This window comes from Grampus griseus (genome assembly GCF_964374135.1).
Source record: "Grampus griseus genome assembly, chromosome: 10".
NCBI lineage: Eukaryota > Metazoa > Chordata > Mammalia > Artiodactyla > Delphinidae > Grampus > Grampus griseus.
The window spans coordinates 73,405,150-73,424,059 of NC_139004.1; the positions used below are offsets into that span (position 1 = coordinate 73,405,150).

General features: G+C 44.8%; 1 protein-coding gene across 4 annotated transcripts in view; it reads left to right on the forward strand.

Annotated features, from left to right (window-relative positions):
- PXK (PX domain containing serine/threonine kinase like) overlaps window positions 1–18,910 on the forward strand; it is a 75,478-nt gene that overhangs the window by 47,190 nt on the left and 9,378 nt on the right. For 2 of the 4 annotated variants that reach the window (XM_082663301.1, XM_082663299.1), the window contains exons 8-17: window positions 1,570–1,674; window positions 2,453–2,554; window positions 3,017–3,178; window positions 3,610–3,727; window positions 4,987–5,065; window positions 7,731–7,779; window positions 12,268–12,345; window positions 12,879–12,965; window positions 13,409–13,478; window positions 16,392–16,454. In XM_082663301.1, coding sequence (XP_082519427.1) covers window positions 1,570–1,674; window positions 2,453–2,554; window positions 3,017–3,178; window positions 3,610–3,727; window positions 4,987–5,065; window positions 7,731–7,779; window positions 12,268–12,345; window positions 12,879–12,965; window positions 13,409–13,478; window positions 16,392–16,454 — 913 coding nt within the window. The remainder of the gene's footprint in view (window positions 1–1,569; window positions 1,675–2,452; window positions 2,555–3,016; window positions 3,179–3,609; window positions 3,728–4,986; window positions 5,066–7,730; window positions 7,780–12,267; window positions 12,346–12,878; window positions 12,966–13,408; window positions 13,479–16,391; window positions 16,455–18,910) is intronic. The other 2 variants (XM_082663302.1, XM_082663300.1) reach the window with 1 other exon arrangement.

The window sequence follows — 18,910 nt, forward strand, 5'->3', positions numbered from 1 at the left end:
TAATTCCAACCAACCAGAAGTATGAACCAAAATGTCCAGTTGTTACTTTTCTAGAATTTTATATGATTATATTTGAAAAATTATATAGATGTTGTTTTAAAACCTGATTTTTTGTTGTTGTTAATGGTATACCATGAACATCTTTTATTGTTAATAAATATAGTATAATATCATTATTACTGGCCGCATTAGAATTATCCTTGGCTGCACCTCAATTCACTCAGCTAATCTATTAGACACTTGGATCACTTCTAGTTTTTTGCTCTTATTAAAAAAAAAAAAAGCCATAGTGAACAATTTTGGCTAAACATTTGTACCCTTCCTTAATTATTTTTATAAGATAAATAGCTAGAATTAATAAGTAATTGAAGGAGATTTTTTGAGACTATATAAATAGCCTGTTTTTTATCAAATCCACTGGTTTTAGCATTCATAGAGATTTTCTAATTCCATCATTCCTCTTCTATTTATTAGTTGGCATTCTACTGTAAGGAATAGCTTCCTCTTCTCTCTTCTTTGTCTATTTAAATCAATATGGACTCAAGGACTTTTACTGTATTCATTGGGTTTCATTTTGAGGTGATGAAAATGTTCTAAAATTAGATTGTGTGATAGTTGCACAGTTCTGAGTGTACTGAAAACCACTGAGTTCACTTTATAATGGGATGTGAATTATATTTAATAAAGCCATTAAAATATCAGCAGCAGTCTCTTCGCTGTGATAATCAGGAGAAACTTCATGATTAATTTACTATATTTCACTGGGCACACCCTTCCATCCCCCGACGCACTCAGTCCCTGCTCATCAAGTCCTTGCACAGCCCAGCTCCCAAGGGTTTAAATGCTCATGGTACTCCTTTGAGCTAATGGACACTGTAATACCTGAAGCCAGTTGGTCCATGTAACCAAAATTCCAGGTCACGTGAGGACTTTTCTTTCAGTCATTAAACAATTTGTCTTACTCCCCACCCCGCTTTGTCGACATCCATTGCACACTCCAGTAGAGGGACAGGAAGATTCATGCTAGCTGCCCTGGAAAAGGGCCATAATGCCGAAAGAAGGCTGCTGTTGCTTGTTTCCTGGCTGTTACACTCCCAGGCTTGTCACTAAACAGCAGTGTGAAATGTTAGGCAAAGCTGTGAGTGAAGACACATTTATCCTTGTTCCCACTTGCTGTTCTAGGATTTGGCTGTATTTCTTACCAATTTACAGAGGCAGAATATTAAAACCACTGTTCCAAAAATGCAGACTTTCTCTCTCTTGCACCACACTTTTGTCTGAACTGTGAGACTACTCGTACCAAAGCAGGCACCTTCACTTGGAGAGCTTAGCTCATCATTTATCCACTTCCTTTTGTCACTATAGTTTGCCTTCCTTCTCTCATCTAAAAAATGAATTACTAGTTGGCCATCTAATAACTTGAAAATGCCATGTGTTCCGGGAATATTCTGCATTTATGTGCAATTAAACTATCGAGCTGGTACTTGACTCTGCATAACCAGATCCTGGATCTAAAAGGAGTGTAGATGCTGATGCAGATAAACGTGAATTTCTTTTTTGTTTTGGCAGCACCCTTACATCTATCGTGTTACCTTTGCCACAGCTAACGAATCCTCAGCATTGCTAATTAGAATGTTTAATGAAAAAGGAACTTTGAAGGACCTGATCTACAAGGTACTTGTGGTGCAAATTCATGGTCATAAAGAAGTTCTCAAGTCCCTTAAGAACCTGTTATTCATACTTGATCCCTAGGCTTCCAGAAGCTAGGCCCTGAGGATTTAATTTTAATTTTATTTGGAATTAATTTTTATCTTAGCAATAGAAACTACCCAATTTGGCTAAAGAGCATTCCTTTCTCCACATGAGGGAAGGTTGAACATTACATGATTATATCCATTACATTGTAGGCTGCTCTTAAGTCCGTTTTAAAGTTTATGACTTTGACTTAACAAAGCAATGTTGAACTATCTCAATAAAGCTGTAAAAAAATTTACAAAAAATACTGAGAAGCTTTACAAACTCATAGAAAAAGAGATCAGATTTGTGGTCCCCAGAGGTGGGGAGGGGGGTGGTGAGGGGGAAGTGGAAGAAGGCTGTCAAAAGGTATAAACTCACAGCTGTAAGATAAGTAATATAAATAAGTACTAGAGATGTAGTATACAACATGATAACTATAATTAACACTTCTGTATGTTAAAAAAAAAAAAGCAATACTGAAGAATTCTAACAGTATACAAGACTTCGGCGTCTTCACTGGACTAGAGAAAGGCTGGAACCCAGGTCAGCCTCTTTCTATTAACTGTGCAGACTGCTGTATTTAAGAGCCCACATCCTGCCAGCTGGACTCATCTGGTGCCCCCCAGCCTCTTAGCGTCCTGCCTGTTCAGGGAGGCCGTGTGTAGAATTCAACCAGTCTCCTGCCTTCTTATGTGCTCTTTGTTCCTTTCCAAAGGCAAAACCAAAAGACCCATTCCTAAGGAAGTACTGCAACCCTAAGAAGATTCAAGGCCTTGAACTTCAGCAAATAAAAACATATGGGCGGCAAATATTAGAGGTAAGAGTTATTTAATTTTGGTGTAAGTTGCATTGGAATTTCACCCAGCCTCACCATACTCTTTTGGGAAAGTTCTCAGGCAATATCCAAAGTAGTTTAAGTTGTCTGATGGCTTATAAACTGGTGACATTGTCATATTTTATCCCAAAAAGCAAATATTTGAGACTAAGGCAGTAATTTAGATCAACAAAGTTCCAAAAGCTTAGCTATTGGAAATTCCTAAGTTAGTGTCGATTTAAGAACTTTATTGTGTGAGTACCAACTTTTGTGTTATTTTCGGTTGATCTTTATCTTGGTGCCAAGATAAGACAGCTATCTTGTTCAGTTTTTTTCTAGGTATCTCCCCAGTGACCAGTTTGGTTTTGTTTCAAAATATATTGACTGAAAAAGCAAAGTTTAACCTGTCTTGTATCTGAATGAGTTGGGGGGTGGAGAATGTGACCTCTACCTAGTTTTTAATAGGTACTAAAGTTTCTCCATGACAAGGGATTCCCTTATGGGCATCTTCATGCTTCCAACGTGATGCTGGAAGGGGACGCTTGCCGGCTGCTGGACCTTGAGAATTCCTTGTTGGGCCTTCCTTCCTTCTACCGATCTTATTTCTCACAGTTCAGGAAAATCAATGTAAGTTGCTGAAAGTCATGAAGCAGTAGGTTTATATTTAGGTGTAAATTATCCCCATGGCAGGATGCATGATCTGTCACTGTAAGAGATATGCACTAAGCAGTGACAGGTACAGTTGGGGTAGGCATGCCTGTTGGCGCTGTTCTCCCACAGCACTGCTGTTTCTCCAAGAGGCTAGTTGAGGTGGTAGCTGGGACGAGGAGGGCATAGAACCAGTGACTGGAATACCATGGAGGGTAGGACCAAGACCTTTGGTCAGAGCAATGCTTTGTGAGCTTTTACAAAAGTCTTTGGAATTGGGTCATCACTACCAGTTGTGAGTGGGGTTGCCCCTGGGCCATGTTTCCTGGTGGAAGCCCAGGGCAGGAGGCTTGGGATTCACAAAGCCAAAGCAAAGGCCAAATACGCCGCTGCTCTCTTTTCTTCTGCAGACATTGGAGAGTGTGGACGTCCACTGCTTTGGCCACTTACTGTATGAAATGACTTACGGACGACCGCCAGACTCAGTGCCTGTAGACTCCTTCCCTCCTGCACCGTCTATGGCTGTGGGTCAGTATGGGGTGTGGAGGGGGCTTCTGGGCCCTTGTAATGTGCAGAGCTACTCACCCTCTTTCCAGAGTCCAGGGAAGACCCAGAGGAAGTTGCTACGTTCCACAGCCAGAAAGTCTTACTCGTATAAAAGTAATTTGAGTGACTTCCTTAAATGCATTTCCCTGAGAATGCAGATAGCTTGTCTATTTGTCAGGCTACCTGAAACCTCAGGGGACATTTTATAACATGCATTAGAATTTTGGAGGCCAGAGAATGTGAAGAGAAGTATGGCCAGACTGAGTCTCATACAGAAGCAGGAGCCAGGAGCAGGAAAGTTGCAGCCAGTCTTGCGGACTCAGGCAGGTGTCAGGAGTCAGACCAAGGCTGGAGAGAGACCTGCGAGGACAGCCACAGGCTAGACACACGGTAGAGGAGAGCCTGGCAAGCCCAGGGCTAGGAAAGGCAGACAGGAATGCAGATACCTGGCACCAGGATCCAGGAGCTCTTCTAGCATTACTGAGGGGGCTGAAGCGAGTGCGGGGATGGGTGGGCACCTGTAAGAAGAAGGGATGTGGGGACTGATTTAGAGTCATCCGGGGGCCCTTTCATCCCCTCCACAGCCAGCTCAGAACTCACTGCCAGAGCAGAGGGAGCGGAGGGCAGGGCAGGTCTTGGACCACTGTGCCTTCCAGGCATGCGGGGTAACCCTCCACCAGTGTTAGTTTTGTATCAAATGAGATGGTTCCAGAGAACAGGCCCCGAGACTTCTTTGGGTTGAGTTTGAACAGAACAGCTGACACTGAACAGTTACCTGCAGGTAGAAAAATCTGGCTGCTTTTGTTTACATCATCCAGGGTGTGGGATGGTGCGATACTAACAGTTGGCATTTCGTGTAATGGTTTTGACTAAAAGCAGGCAAGCAGAGAAATGTCACTCAGGTTCAGAATTTTACTTCTGTGTAGTGTTTACTTCTCTTTTCAGAGAGCAAACATATTTATGGATGATATCTTGAATCCCTCCTCCAGTTATCTCTGGAATATATTTAGCTTTCTGTCAGCATGTGGTTCCTGAACCATTTCTTTTGAGGCGTCAGTAGTGTCAGTGTTGCCAGCATCCCCCTCCCCGGCACGTATGCCATCTGTCTGTGCGTGAAGAGTTTTGACACTGTCCTGATCAGCCCGCAGACAGTTGTTGCAAAGCGGTGTCAAACTTTTCATCACCAAGTGGATTTGCCAGCATGTTCTGTGGAACTAAAATGTGTATCTGTTCATTTCAAGTGGCCGTGTTGGAGTCTACGCTGTCTTGTGAAGCCTGTAAAAATGGCATGCCCACCGTCTCCCGGCTCTTACAGATGCCGTAAGTCAATCCCACACCTTGGCTGTAACCCTCCTAACCGTGTTGACCACTAGCCCAAGTGTCTGGTCCTGGTAGAGACTCAACAGCGTCCCCGCAGAGTCACCGTGACCTGCTTGCTGGTGGTCACTTGCCGCATGATGTCCTGACCTTTCCTTGTGACCTCTCTGCACCATAGCCTGACTGCTGTCTCTTCACATCAATGTCATCTTCACATGTGTCTCTCCCTGTCCCTGTTGGCGTTGTATACATGGACTTCCCGCTTGGGAGGTACTGAAGGGGGGCCACCCTGTTTCAGTGCACCGCGTGGCCCACGGCTGTGGCTGCTTCACTAGCCGCTGGCTGGGGAGGTTCTGGCCTTTCGGAGGAGGGCAGCGTGGCTCTGGCCTCCCCTGCGCTTGTTTGTTCATTTCCTCACTGGTAACACATATCTAACGTCTGACGTGTACCAGGCACTGTGCTGGGGCGTAGAGCTCAGGAGACAGTCTCCTTTAAACAGGGTTATGAATAGTCAACTGAGGTGGGTGAAATAGTGCGTTGGGGCCTTTCCTTTAGGTATGTTTTCTATTCCTTCATGGAAAGGCAGCAGGGTGGTTAAGAAGCATGTGTCTGAGGTTAGACAGACCTGGGGGTGGGCCCAGCCTTACCACTTCTACCTGGGTGACCTTGGGCAGGTTTCCTAACCTCTGGAAGCTGAGTTTCCCCATCTGTAAGTGGGGACAATAATAGCCCCCACCTCAGAGGGCTGTTGGGAGGATTTATTGCAATGATTCCTAGTACAGTGCCAGTTACTAAAGCAGAGCTTATTAAATGTTAGTTATGCTTACTATTGGTTCAGCTCATACTCTGTGCCTTGCGACTTACCCAGTGCTCTGTAAACAGATGTATTTGGGAAACAATTGTATGGGGAAATAAGGCGGGACAGCTTGAGGTACATACAGCCCGAGGTCAGAGGAGGTGGTGATAACTTCAGATTCCTTTTGTTAGGGAAAGTCTACTCCAGCTCCGGCACAGTCCTAGGCCCTGGGGAGGCTGTGATGGACAGAGCGGCCCAAACCCCCACCACGTGGATGTGACTTCCTAATGTTTGACTGACACTGGTGCCTCCCTCCCCAAACCAGCCACCGTTAATAACAGTGTAAACATGGAAAAATAGATCTAGTCAGGGAAACAAAACAATTTTCACACACACTTTTAGAACATATGCATTTGTAGTTAGGGAACAGCTTGTATCCATGTTAATTTACTTGGGTTTGTAGTCGCACCCCCTGCTCCAAAGCTCTTACATTTTTCTCCCAATCTTCCAGTTCTAAAGTGAATCCAGATAATTTTTCTTCACTTAAGTCTTTCTACCGTGTGGGCTTCAGCCTTGAGACAGTACTTGGAGAGGTGTGAACTCTGTTCAGTTCAAAACGTGTTGTCTGGAAATAAGTGGACCCTCGGCCTTGAAGGGGAGAGTTCTGTCTCCACCTCCAGGCCGCCCAGGGAGTGCTGTGGGGAAAAGTTAACCCTGTCACTTGTACTTGTGATGTAGTTCCTGTTTTTTAAAAAGGGGAACCATTCAAAGAAAGACTTACTTAGAGCCTTTTGGGCACTGCCCAGACAACCATTTAAATTCTCTGACCTGTTTTAGCCAAAACAGTTCAGAATTCCTCATGCTATTGTTTTTAATAACACACTTTTGGGCCTCCCTGGTGGCACAGTGGTTGAGAATCTGCCTGCCAATGCAGGGGAGACGAGTTCGAGCCCTGGTCCGGGAGGATCCCTCATGCCGCGGAGCAACTAGGCCCGTGTGCCACAACTGCTGAGCGTGTGCTCTAGAGCCTGCGACCCACAACTACTGAGCCCGCGTGCCACAACTACTGAAGCCCGTGAGCCTAGAGCCCATGCTCTGCAACAAGAAAAGCCACCGCAATGAGAGGCCTGCGCACTTCAACAAAGAGTAGCCCCTACTCACCACAACTAGAGAAAACCCACACGCAGCAATGAAGACCCAACACAGCAAAAAATAAATAAAATAAATTTATTAAAAAAAAATAGCTCCCTTTATAAAAACAAAAAACACACTTTTGAAGAGAGAATTGATATTCTCCCAGAGCTGCTATTTCTTTTTAAGAGAGCATGAGAAACACTACTTTTCTTAGAAGAAAATTATTTTCTTGTTGGATTCCAATCAGAACAATTCCTTTTTTACTTACGCTCATGTTTTTATTATATTGAGCTCTAGAATAAATTTTGTCCTCCTCTGGGGCAAAAAAAAAAAAAGGAAAGCCAATTATTCTGTTTAGAAATATCTACTGCATATATTATTTGCAATATGATATAAATACAATAAATAATGTGCAGATTTCTTTTCAAAACGTGAATTAATTCACTATGTAGCGTGAGAAGACTGTCACCCCTCAGTGGGGAAATCAGCTCCCCTACACAGCTGACCCAGTCCCCGTGGAGAGCTCCGAGATGGTGGGGAGTGGCGGTTTCTGGAGGTCACCTTGGGTGGCCCGGAAACTCCTTTGAGTTTGATAAACACGAGATGGTGTATTGGCTCGGGGCCGGGGGATGTTGGGGGGGGTTTGATGGGCAAAAAATGTCTCATTCTGCTTTGATCGTGTTCTGGGAGTGCACCTGGTTTAAGAAAGATATTTTTGTTTGTTTCTTTTCTTTACAGATTATTCAGTGATGTTCTGCTAACTACTTCCGAAAAGCCACAGTTTAAGGTAAAGCAAATTATATCATTTCTTGGTTTGTGACCTGAATGTGTACTTGGAAAGTTAGCGCTTTTTTAATCAAAAAAAGAAGGTACAGTATTTATAAGTGTGGACTGGAAAAATGCACACTTAAGAGCGTTTTTATTTGGGGACCTTACTGAGGACAGTAGCCGGGAGACAGCTTCTCAGATAGCTCTAAGGAACTATGAAGAGGCAGGGGAGGGGCCAGGATATATATGAACTTTTTGCTGGAAAAAAACATGTAGTCAAGCATAAAAAGATTACTGCTAATCACAGAAGACAGACATCTGAAGTTAATGATTTTAGTGTTTTTCTATGTATGAAAGATACCAAGAACCTGGGGTCATTGAAATTTTTCCTTAGATAGGCATCTTAACTCCCTAGGGTCCTGTATATCCAAAGCACAGAATGCTTCCTGTTTTTCTCCACCCTGAATTCCCCCCAGCGTGAACCTTCGGGGGCAATTGCAATGGGTTGCAGCTTAATCCTTGTGGAACGGGAATGGCCAGCAGCCTTCTTTATTTTACATAAAGAAAAATTGCAAATAATCTAAATATCCTATAATGAGGGAATAGCTTAATAATTTAAGTACATGTATTGGATTAAATATGTTTTATCTAATAAAAGTAAAATTTATAAAGACATTGTAGTAGCCTGGAAAATGATTATTATTTGGGCTAAGGGAAAAAAACAGGATATAAAATACAGTGTGTAAGAAAAAAATACCTCTGTCTAGAATAAGGACTGGAAGGAAGTATCCTGGGAAGTGGCAGTGTTATGTGGTGTTATGCAAAGAGCAGGGGCTTTGGAACAAACGTATGGACGTCAAGGGGGGAAGCGGGGGTGGCATGAGTTAGGAGATTGGGACTGACATGTATACACTAATATGTATAAGATAGATAACTAATGAGAACCTGCTGTATAGCACAGGGAACTCCACTTCGCTGTACAATAGAAACTAACCCAACATTGTAAAACAACTATATCCCAATTTTAAAAAAGGAAGAAAAAAAAAAAGAACAGGGGCTTTGGAACTCCCCCAAACCAGGTTGATGCCTTGCTTTGCTTTCATGATACCAGCCATTTATCTAAGGCAGGGTTTCTTAGCCCTGACCTTTGACACTTTGGACCAGGTCGCTGTTCTTTGTTGCCGGGGCTCTGCTGTGCGTTGTGGGATGTTGAGCAGCACCCCTGGCCTGTACCCACTAGATACAAGCAGTACTCTCATTCCACCCCACAACTGTGTGACCGTGAAAACTGCTTCCAGATGCAGCCAACTGTCCCCTAGGGAGGGCACGGGGGCAAAATCACCCTCATTTGAGAGCCACTGATATATGGGCAAGGACCTATTCTTTGGGTCTACGTTTACTCGTTGTGTAGAATTGGTGAGTAAAACTTGTCTGTTGTCACTGGACAACTGAGATGATCCCTGAGAACGCCTAGTTCAGGGCTGGGCACTCACTGTTAGCACTGTTTGGGGTAGTGAGATGAAGGGTATTTCTCTTTCTCCTCTCTCTATTCCCCCAAAACCTGTAAAACTCTTACGAAGAAATTACATTTAGGGGGGGAAAAAACGAAAGAAAACCCCAAACGAGGTGGGGTCAGAAGATTTATAGGCAAGGGAGAAGTTTTCCTCTGTCCTGTTTTGCCAGTTAGAGGAGTTCTGACAATAATAGCTTCTTTGGATCTGATGTAGGGAAAAAAAAACTTTTAAATTCATGTCTTTGTTACTGAAACTCTTCAGGAAATGCATTCAGCCTTGTAAATAAATATGCCCTCCTCAACCCTAGTAGTCCAGCCCAGGGGTTATCATCAGCCCTTGTTCTTCCTCCAAGCCAGAGAGCCTGCAGCAAAGACACTGTGATCTTAAAAACCAGCGTATGTCTGTTTTCTTTCTGGAAAGATACACGAGAGACTGGTGATGTTGGTTGCCTCCATGGTGGGGGACTAGGTGGGATGTTTTTTACTGTGGATATACCCTTTTTATGCCTTCTGAGTTTTGAACCATATCACTGTGTATTACCCACTCAAAACTTTTTTAAACTTAAAATTTTTTTTTAATATTCATTTAATTTATTTATTTGGTTTTGCCTGCGTCGGATCTTAGTTGTGGCGTGCAGGCTCTTCGTTGTGGTGCGCAGGCTCTTCATGTGGCGTGCAGGCTTCTCTCTAGTTGTGGCACACAGGTTCCAGAGCGCATGGGCTCTGTAGTTTGTGGCACGCAGGCTCTCTAGTTGAGGCACGCAGGCTCAGTAGTTGCCCCGCAGCACGTGGGGTGGTAGTTCCCCGACCAGGGATCAAACCTGCATCCTCTGCACTGGAAGGCAAATTAACCACTGGACCACCAGTGAAGTTCCCTAAACTTAAATTTTTAGAAGAATAATAGAGACAAAAAGTTGAACATGGTCTGGGTGTCTGTTTTCTAGGCCTGAACTCCTCATGGTTTGAAAAACTAATAAATTAAGAAATGACAAGCTCAGACCCACACTAAGCTTTTGTTAATAGCATCTTCCAGTAGGAAAAAACTTAATCTTTTGAAATTCAGAAAATAAGTCTTAAGAAAGAAAGGAAGGAAGGGAGGGAGGGAGGGAGGGAAGAAATAAGTCTTTCACAGAGAAAATCCCTCTGAAGTTATAGAATATTATAATTACTTGAATTTGTTTGTGTGTGTTCCAATAAGCTTTATATATTTTTTTGTTTTTAGTTATGATAAAAACATCATGTAAAAATGTATCCTCTTAGCCATTTTTAAGTGTACAGCTCAGTGGTGTGAAGTGTATTCACATTGTCGTGTAACAGATCTCTGGAACTTTTTCATCTTGCAAACCAAAACTCGAGAACCACCTTAAGTACAACTCCCAATTTTTCCACCCCCAGCCCTTTGGCAAACACATTTTACCTTTTAGATATCTCATATAAGTGGAATCATACAGGATTTGTCCTTTTGTGACAGGCTTCTCTCACCCAGTGTAATGTCCTCAAGGTTCATCCATGTTATAAGCATATGACAGTATTTCTTTCCTTTTTAAGGCCGAATAATATTCCCCTGTGTGTATATACCACATTTTATTTATCCATTCATCTATCGATGGACATGTGGGTTTCTTCCATCCCTTGGCTATTGTGAATAATGCTTCAATGAACATGGGGCATGCTTTGATATCCTGCTTTCAGTTCTTTGGGATATATACCCAGAAGCAGGATTGCTGGATCATATGGTAATTCTATTTTTAGATTTTTTTGAGGAACTTCTATGCTGTTTTCCATAGCTGCTGTGCCATTTTACATTCCCACCATTAGTGTACAATTTTTTCCATCCTCACCAACATTTGTTATTTTCTGTTTTTTTGATAGTTACCATCCTAATATGTGAGGTTATATCTCATTGTGGTTTTGGTTTGCATTTCTGTCATGATTGGAGCTATTGATCATCTTTCCATATGCTTGTTGGCCATTTGTGTATCTTCATTGGAGAAGTGTCTGTTTAGGTCCTTTGCCATTTTTTCCTTTGATTTTCTGCTCTTTATTTATTTTTTTTCTGGTTTATTGTGGCATAATCCATTTTTGGTGACAAGTCCATTTTTTAATTGATTACTTACGTTTTTGTTTTCGAGTTGTAGGAGTTCTTTATATATGCTGGATATTAACCCCTTAACAGATGTATGATTTCCATTTATTTTCTCCTATTCCGTAGGTTGCCTTTTCACTCTGTTGATTGTTTCCTTTGATGTTCAGAAGTTTTAAGCTTGATTTAAGCTTGATGCAGTCACATTTGTCTATTTTGGCTTTTGTTGCCTGTGCTTTTGGTATCCTGTCCAAGAAATTATTGCCAAATCCATTATCACAAAGCTTTCTCCCTATGTTTTCTTCTAAGAGTTTTATGCTTTTAGGTCTTAGGTTTAGGTCTTTAATCCAATTTTGAGTTAATTTTTGCATACAGTGTAAGGTAGGGGTCCAGCTTCATTCTTTTGCATGTAGATATCCAGTTCTACCAGCACCATTTATTGAAGAAACTGTCCTTTTCCCACTGTGTGCTTTTGGCATGAGGGTTAATTTCTGGGCTCTCTGTTGGTTCCATTGGTCTGTGTGTCTGTCTTTATTGCCAGTATCACACTGTTTTCTGTAGCTTTGTAACACATTTTGAAATCAGGGAGCGTGAGGCCTCCAGTTTCCATCTTCTTTTTCAGGATTGTTTTGGTAATTTGGGGTTCCTTGAGAATAACTTGAAATACTTGAAACATACATCATGCTTATTTATGTGTTAGTTTTATATATTTATTGCTAAAACATGCTAATGAGGTGAGTGTGTTTGGGGATACCAGAAGTGGCCAGGATAGGAGTCAAGTGGACAGCTTGTTACTGATTTCATTCCAGGTGTCCTCTTCCTTGACTAGCAACTGTTTTTTATTCAAACTGGGACTTGAGAGACTCTCCAGCTGTTTTACTCAGTAGATTATGTACTTTCTCTTCTTTCAGATCCCCACAAAGTTAAAAGAGGCATTGAGAATTGCCAAAGAATGTATAGAAAAGAGGCTAATTGAAGAACAGAAACAGGTAAATTGCTAATAGTTCCTCATTGCCTTTTGATCTTTTAGTGTCCCCATCCTCTGCTGTGGTGATCACAGTGATTTACTTGTAACTGAGTGTTCATTCCATAAACAGTTCTTGCATGCTTGCTCTGGACCAGGCTCCATGTTCAATGCTACAAGACAGCTGAGTACTTCACAGTCCTACCCTCAAGGACCTCAGCCTGTGGGGGAAACAAACATGTCCACAAAGAGCAGTCCTCCTTTACGATCAGGGCAGACTGGGTGGTGGTGGGGCACACATGCTCCATGCTCTAAAGGTGCTGGGGACCACACTCATTTTCCGTAAGAGCGAGAAAGGCAGGAAGGAACTCGGGGAGAGAGACAGGTCTTCATCTGCTGGCACACTCTTCTCCCAGACATCCAGACCCAAGCTTGGAGGCAGACAGGCTGAGCAAGGAAAGATTTTTCATCCAAATGATTTGATTTGGCAAAACATGTTAGAGATTTTCATTAGTGTAGGATATGCTTACAGTTGTGGTGAATTGTGGTCTCTTAAAGATCCACCAGCATCGAAGACTGACAAGAGCTCAGTCTCACCATGGATCCGAAGAAGAAAGAAAAAAGAGGAAGATCTTAGCTCGAAAGGTAAGTCCGGTGTCTCTCTGAATTCTTTCTTGCGAATTCCTGACTAGATGTGAAAAAAGTTCTAGGTTAATGGTGCCCATTTAGTTAATGACAGATTCTGTGCTTTATCTCCATGAAAGCTAAAACCATTTCCAGATGACTGGTTTGCAGCTTCTGAAAGAAAAGCCATATAATATCAGCAGAGAAATGGACCATAGAGTTTCCTGGCTTGCTGGGCTGATTATGGCCTTAATGTAATTGCGGGAAATGACTGGCCTGAGAGAGTGAACTCAGCATTCTTGGTTTTATTTCTCCCTTTAGTTTTGGCTTGTGGCTTCTTCACTGTGTTCAGTTATGAGACCAAATATGACTTTGTGTGTAGCTAGTCTAACTATGCCTGGAAAATGTTTTTATTCTGGTATGTTTATTCTTCGCTTTTCCCTCTCTATTTTTTATTTTTAAAGAAGTCAAAACGATCTGCTGTTGAAAATAGTGAAGAGCATTCAGCAAAATACAGCAACTCCAATAATTCAGGTAACTGGTTATAGGTTGTAGTGGGGCCCAGGTCCCAAAGGTTAGGACCAGGAGTCAAGGGTTCTTGGGTTCTCCTGGGCAGTGTGGTGACCAGTGCAGAGGACAAAAGAACTCTGTCCCCAGGGAAGGATTGCCACAGCATTCGGAGGCTCACAGGACTCAAGTGCTAGAAGGCACCTCAGAGCTTACTGGGTAACCAGCCTCCTCACTGATGGCAGCATCAGCCCTGGAAGAAAAACCCACCCAGCTTACAATGCAAGGCCTCCTGTTTATCAGCAGAGCCTATAGGAACTGAAATGGCCGTAAATCCCGCCCTCTGCTTGGTGCCCACATGGCAGAGGGATATGCCCTCCTGCATCAAGGAGAGGCCTCTGTAGTGTGTGGGGATCGCAAAAAGCCACATTCCAGGAGGGCCAAGGTGGCATAGAGTGCAGTGTCATGAGTTAGCCATCCTTGCTGTCACTCCTGGATGCCCCTTGCCCAGCCCTGCTGGCTTTGGGCCTTAATGTCCCCATCTTTGGAAATCAGATCAAGTGATCCCTTGGGACCTTCTAGGTCTTCTGCCTTAAGGTCTGTGAAGTAGAGTTCCACATAGAGAAGGGAAGGTTTCATCCTAACGGGCAGCTTTGGTTTAGCCCTGGAGGCCCAAAGGAAGGGGATGGTTTTTTTAGGTTGAGGGATAGCTGCATATACTTCCAGGCGGGATAAGGACCAAGTAGAGACGGAGAAGTTGAAGATGCAAAAGAGAGAGTGATTGTTGGGGGGAGTGAGGGGGCTGGGGGTCAAAGGGTTAGCATCAAGTGCCCAGCTGTCAGTCTCAGCCTTGGAGGAAACCCATCCATCCCTTCGTGGTGTCAGGAGCCAGGAGGGGTAGGTGAAGAGTTAGAGGTGTTTAAAAGTGGAAGGAAGGGAGGAAATTGAGGGTGTTCACAGCTCATGCCTTCTCAGGTCTTCTCAGGGAAGTCAGTGAGGAAGGCATCTGCCAGGGGCAAGAGAAGAAGAAGTGAGGGGTTCGCAAGACCTGAAGGCTGGTCTAGCCATAGCCAGAGAATGCAGGCAGTGTGGGTAGAGCTGAAATTGGAAGAGTTGGGATGGAAGAAGATCATAGACTCCAGAGGGAGGGTGGGAATCGTGCCCGCACCACTGCTTCGAGAGCCAAGCCAGAGACGGGCTCTGGAGGGAAGAGAAGGAGGGGAGGCTCCAGGCCCTGGAGGTCCCTGTGAGGACCAAGGCAGGCTCCTTGGGGATGGAGGCTAGGAGAGGAGAAGGGGCTGGAGGCTGTTGTGGCCGGCGGGTAATTTCAGAGTTGGAGGTCTGTTTTCTCCATGGTTGATGGGATGGACGTAGGCCAGTCGTTGTCATCACTAGGCTGAGACTCATGTCTCCAACTAGCCTGTCACCCTGGCAGGCACTCTGTCCAGCATCTACTTCTTTTATTTTTTTATTTTTTGCGGTACGCGGGCCTCTCACTGTTGTGGCCTCTCCCGTTGCGGAGCACAGGCTCCGGACGCGCAGGCTCAGCAGCCATGGCTCATGGGCCCAGCCGCTCCGCGGCAGGTGGGATCCTCCCGGACCGGGGCACGAACCCGCGTCCCCTGCATCGGCAGGCGGACTCTCAACCACTGCGCCACCAGGGAAGCCCCATCTACTTCTTTATAAAGCAGAGAAAGCCTGGCTTGGTGTACTCCACCTTCCTGAGGCCCTGCCTGCCTGCAAGGCTCTTTGCCAGATGCAGCTGGATGGGACGCCAAGGACCCCCAGACAGCACCTCAGGGAGTTTAGGAAAGCAAAGCAGCAGTTGATGGAAATGTATAGATCATCTCCACACCCCACTGGAATCACAAATTCAAACCTTCTCCCCCTTAAAATCTGTGTTAGCACTACAAGCAGTATGATATCAGGATGGGTTGAATTTCACCATCTTTTTCAGTGAAACGCCTCTCCCTTTTATAGGGAGACGAGAGGATATTGCAGGTGGTGGAAGGGTATTCAGCTGGAGGGAGGTGTGGCTTCATTAGGACATTTCTCCTCGTGCTCAGTGTCCGTGCTGTGCCCGCCACGTCCTGTGGGTGTGAGGGAGGTGGTGGGAGGCTGCCCCAGGACAGCTAGTGGCTTCTCAGGGGCATGGCCCCAGCCCTCCAGGAGCTTTGGTAACCCCTTGATAGGACTGCCATGTGAGGGAGGGGGCTCATGTGGGAGCTTCCATCTGCTCATTGGGCTACTTTCATGTCAAGCCAGGAGGACGCATTCTGGGGATTTCTGAGCAATGGAGGAGATACTGGGAATTTGGCAATATTTGAAATATAAAAAGGTTACTAGGTCCAGTAAAAGCATGCAACGTATGGGAGTATGCACACTATTTTGATGTAAATCATGGTATTTACTGAATTTCAGGTAAGAAAAGGCCTGGGAAATCCACACACTGAGTAGGCTGATCCTAATCAATTGAACATGCCTGCTGGTAAAATGGAACTTCTCCAGAGAGTGTTCCTGGGTGGATGTGGTGGGGAACTCTCGCTTCTTTTGGAGAGGCCTCCCCCAGATGGTCCTGCCCTTCTCTGTCACCTCTACTGCTGTGGCACTGTCATTTGTCTTTCATTACCCGAGGACAGGGCTTGGGTCAGGAAGAGAAACTGCAGCCAGTTGCGTAAGCCATTGGATTGCACAAAGTTGGTTGCAAACCAGGCAGGCTGTGGGGAGCAGTGGGAGGCAACGAGGCCTGGGGAAGGAAGCGGGTTGGACGCCTGTGGTCAGGGGTCCCGTCCCTGAATTCTCTGCACAACTCGCTTTTTCCCACAAGGCTCACACGCTCAGCCCAGTGCAGATTCTCAGACAGTGGTGGGTGCCGGCTCCGGCCAAGCCCCAGATGTCTTCCTTTGGTCCCCATGAGGGTCTCTCTGTGTTTTCTCTTAGCAGGATCTGGGGCCAGCTCACCTCTCACATCCCCGTCATCGCCGACTCCACCCTCCACAGCAGGTTAGTGAGGAGGAAGAGAAAGCTGCCTTCCTCCCCTTCTGCACCAGCCCGGGAGAAGGGTGGGGCTTTCTCTTCTCACCTTGGCCCAAACATTTCAGGGGTCAGAGGGGACCAGCCTCCTCCAGAGAAACCAGTGGGAGCGCAGATTAGCAGTGTCACTTGGGAGAGACAAGGGTCCAGGTCTCTAGAGTCGGATTTCACGGGGAGCGGGATGGTCACTTCAGGGCTGCTCACTTCCCCCACCTCCAGCTCTCTCTCTCTACTGAAAAGCCTCATGCAGGCTCCTCAGATCACAGCCTGTCTGGGTAAGCGCTCAGCTGAACAAAACAATCGCGCTGCTGCCCGGGGGCCCCGTCCTGCCAGGGCTCTCTCCTCAGGGAGACCAGCCACAGTGTCGGCTTTGTCACAGAGCACAGCTGGTGAAATGCCTGGGTGTGGGAGTGAACTACCCACCGAGCTTCTGATTTCCTGATAACTATTTGTGCTTTATTCTGCTCTGCATTTCATCACCTGAATATTTTTCTGTGGCTAGCTAACCTTTGTTTTGCATTTGTGACTTAAATCAGATAGATACTGGGAGTTTTGTTTGAAAAATGTAAAAAGAGTTTATTTCAGGGAATACTTACAAAAATTATCTCTAATTCTGTGGAGTGGCCTCATAATGCTATCTTTCTTCTTTCTTTTTTGAACTAATAGCTCTCTCCTAACCATTTTGCAAGCCTCATAAAAACGCACTGGGGCACCAGTATCTCCTTTCACTTCTTAACTGAACCAGATGTTCTGGATGTCAGAGAAGTCGGTTCTGCCACTCAGAGCTTGTCGGCTGGCTGTGCTTGGAAGAGCTGCTGCAGCTGTCTGGAGGGAGAGTCACGGGCTGGGGTTGATTTATGAGTTGATGACACCATATTCATTAAGGCTTAAAGTGGTGCCCAGGAGCTACTAAGAGCATTACCCAACAGCTCTCAAATACTTCTAACTGACCTTCCAAAAAAAACCCCCCAAACAACAGTCAAATGTAAGGAGACCGGTTTGAAGGCCTCGCGTCTGTCTGTTGGGTGTCTCTCCTTGCTGGCCGAGCCTGGTTACTGGTAGTTTGCTGTCGAGTGTTCTGGGCCCAGGGCCTATTTTAATAGCAAAGTACCTGGCTGATGGGGGATAATATTCTATTTCCTGTCTGACTTTGTCAGCAGATTTTACAAGAAAGCTTCCAAATATTGATCAGTATAGAAAATAGACTTCTCTGTCTTTTGTAGAGGTGACCTGTATAGGCCGATCAGAAATTTCGGGGGAGCCACTGCCCAGATCATGCTGAGGCGTTTTCTAGAAGATAGGATATCAATTTCACACCACTTAGACATATTAAGGAAACTGGAGAGAATTAATAGTGAGAATCCATGAAGCCTCCTTTAACAAATGAGGTGTCTATCCGGTAGCTCAGAGCACTTTGCTGTGTGCATTGGACGTGGGAAGTTACCTGCCAGTGCTCATTTTTAAACGCCTTGGAGAATTCAGTCTATATGGATTATTTTTGATGAATCCTCTGATTGACCTGAGTTCTCAGTGGGAGGATTCTCATACAGTAGCAGGTTTGCATGAGATGAGGTAACTTTTAGAACAAGAAGAAAAAGAGGAATCTTTTGTAATTAGACTCAAGGTTGGAAAAAACTTCATCTGAGGCGAGAGGGAGCAATTGGGTGGATAGTTCCCTATCCTGAAGGGGAGTTGTAAAGATTCAGAGGGAAACATATGTGAGGCCACAAGCACGATGCCTGGCAGAAGTGGGAGGTTCCCAGCAAGTATTGGCTCCCTCTTTTCCTTTATGTCCTTTAATGTTTTATTGATGAAATTATTGACTCAGCCCCAGAGACTGTACTCTGACCTCTGCTGGTTATTTATTGTAACGCGTCTCATAAAAATAATAGCTAGTATTTGCCTATCAACCTAGCATTTCAGGCCCTAAGCGAGCCACCCATGGTGAGTTTATTTATTCATCTACTGGAGATGCATTTATTGAGAGCTGCTGTGTGCCCAGCACTGTGCTAAGCGCTGGGTCACAGAGATGAGCAGGCAGACAAGGCCCCAGCCAAGGTGGCCTCACATTGCCAGCACCTCTCAGGAGCTCCAAAACGATAGATACAATTCAAGCAAGTGCTTTCCTTGGGGTCCACCCATGGTAATTTTTTTCTCCCAGTAGTTCCCCTTCTTAAATAGAGAATCTCCACCTGAAAAAACTAGTCCACCAACAAAGTGACATCTCGAGCTTCTGTTCTGTACAAGGCATCAGGGAGCTACAAACAGGTGATAGTCTCATGCTACCGTACCCATGGGAGATGCTCAGTAAATCCTTTTGGGTGGATTTGCTTGGACTTGGTCTGCCTTCAGGGTCTCTGCTGGATGAGGGCAAGACTGTCAGCCTACTGGTGGCAACTTCTGGCTCAGAAGCCCCTGCTTAGACT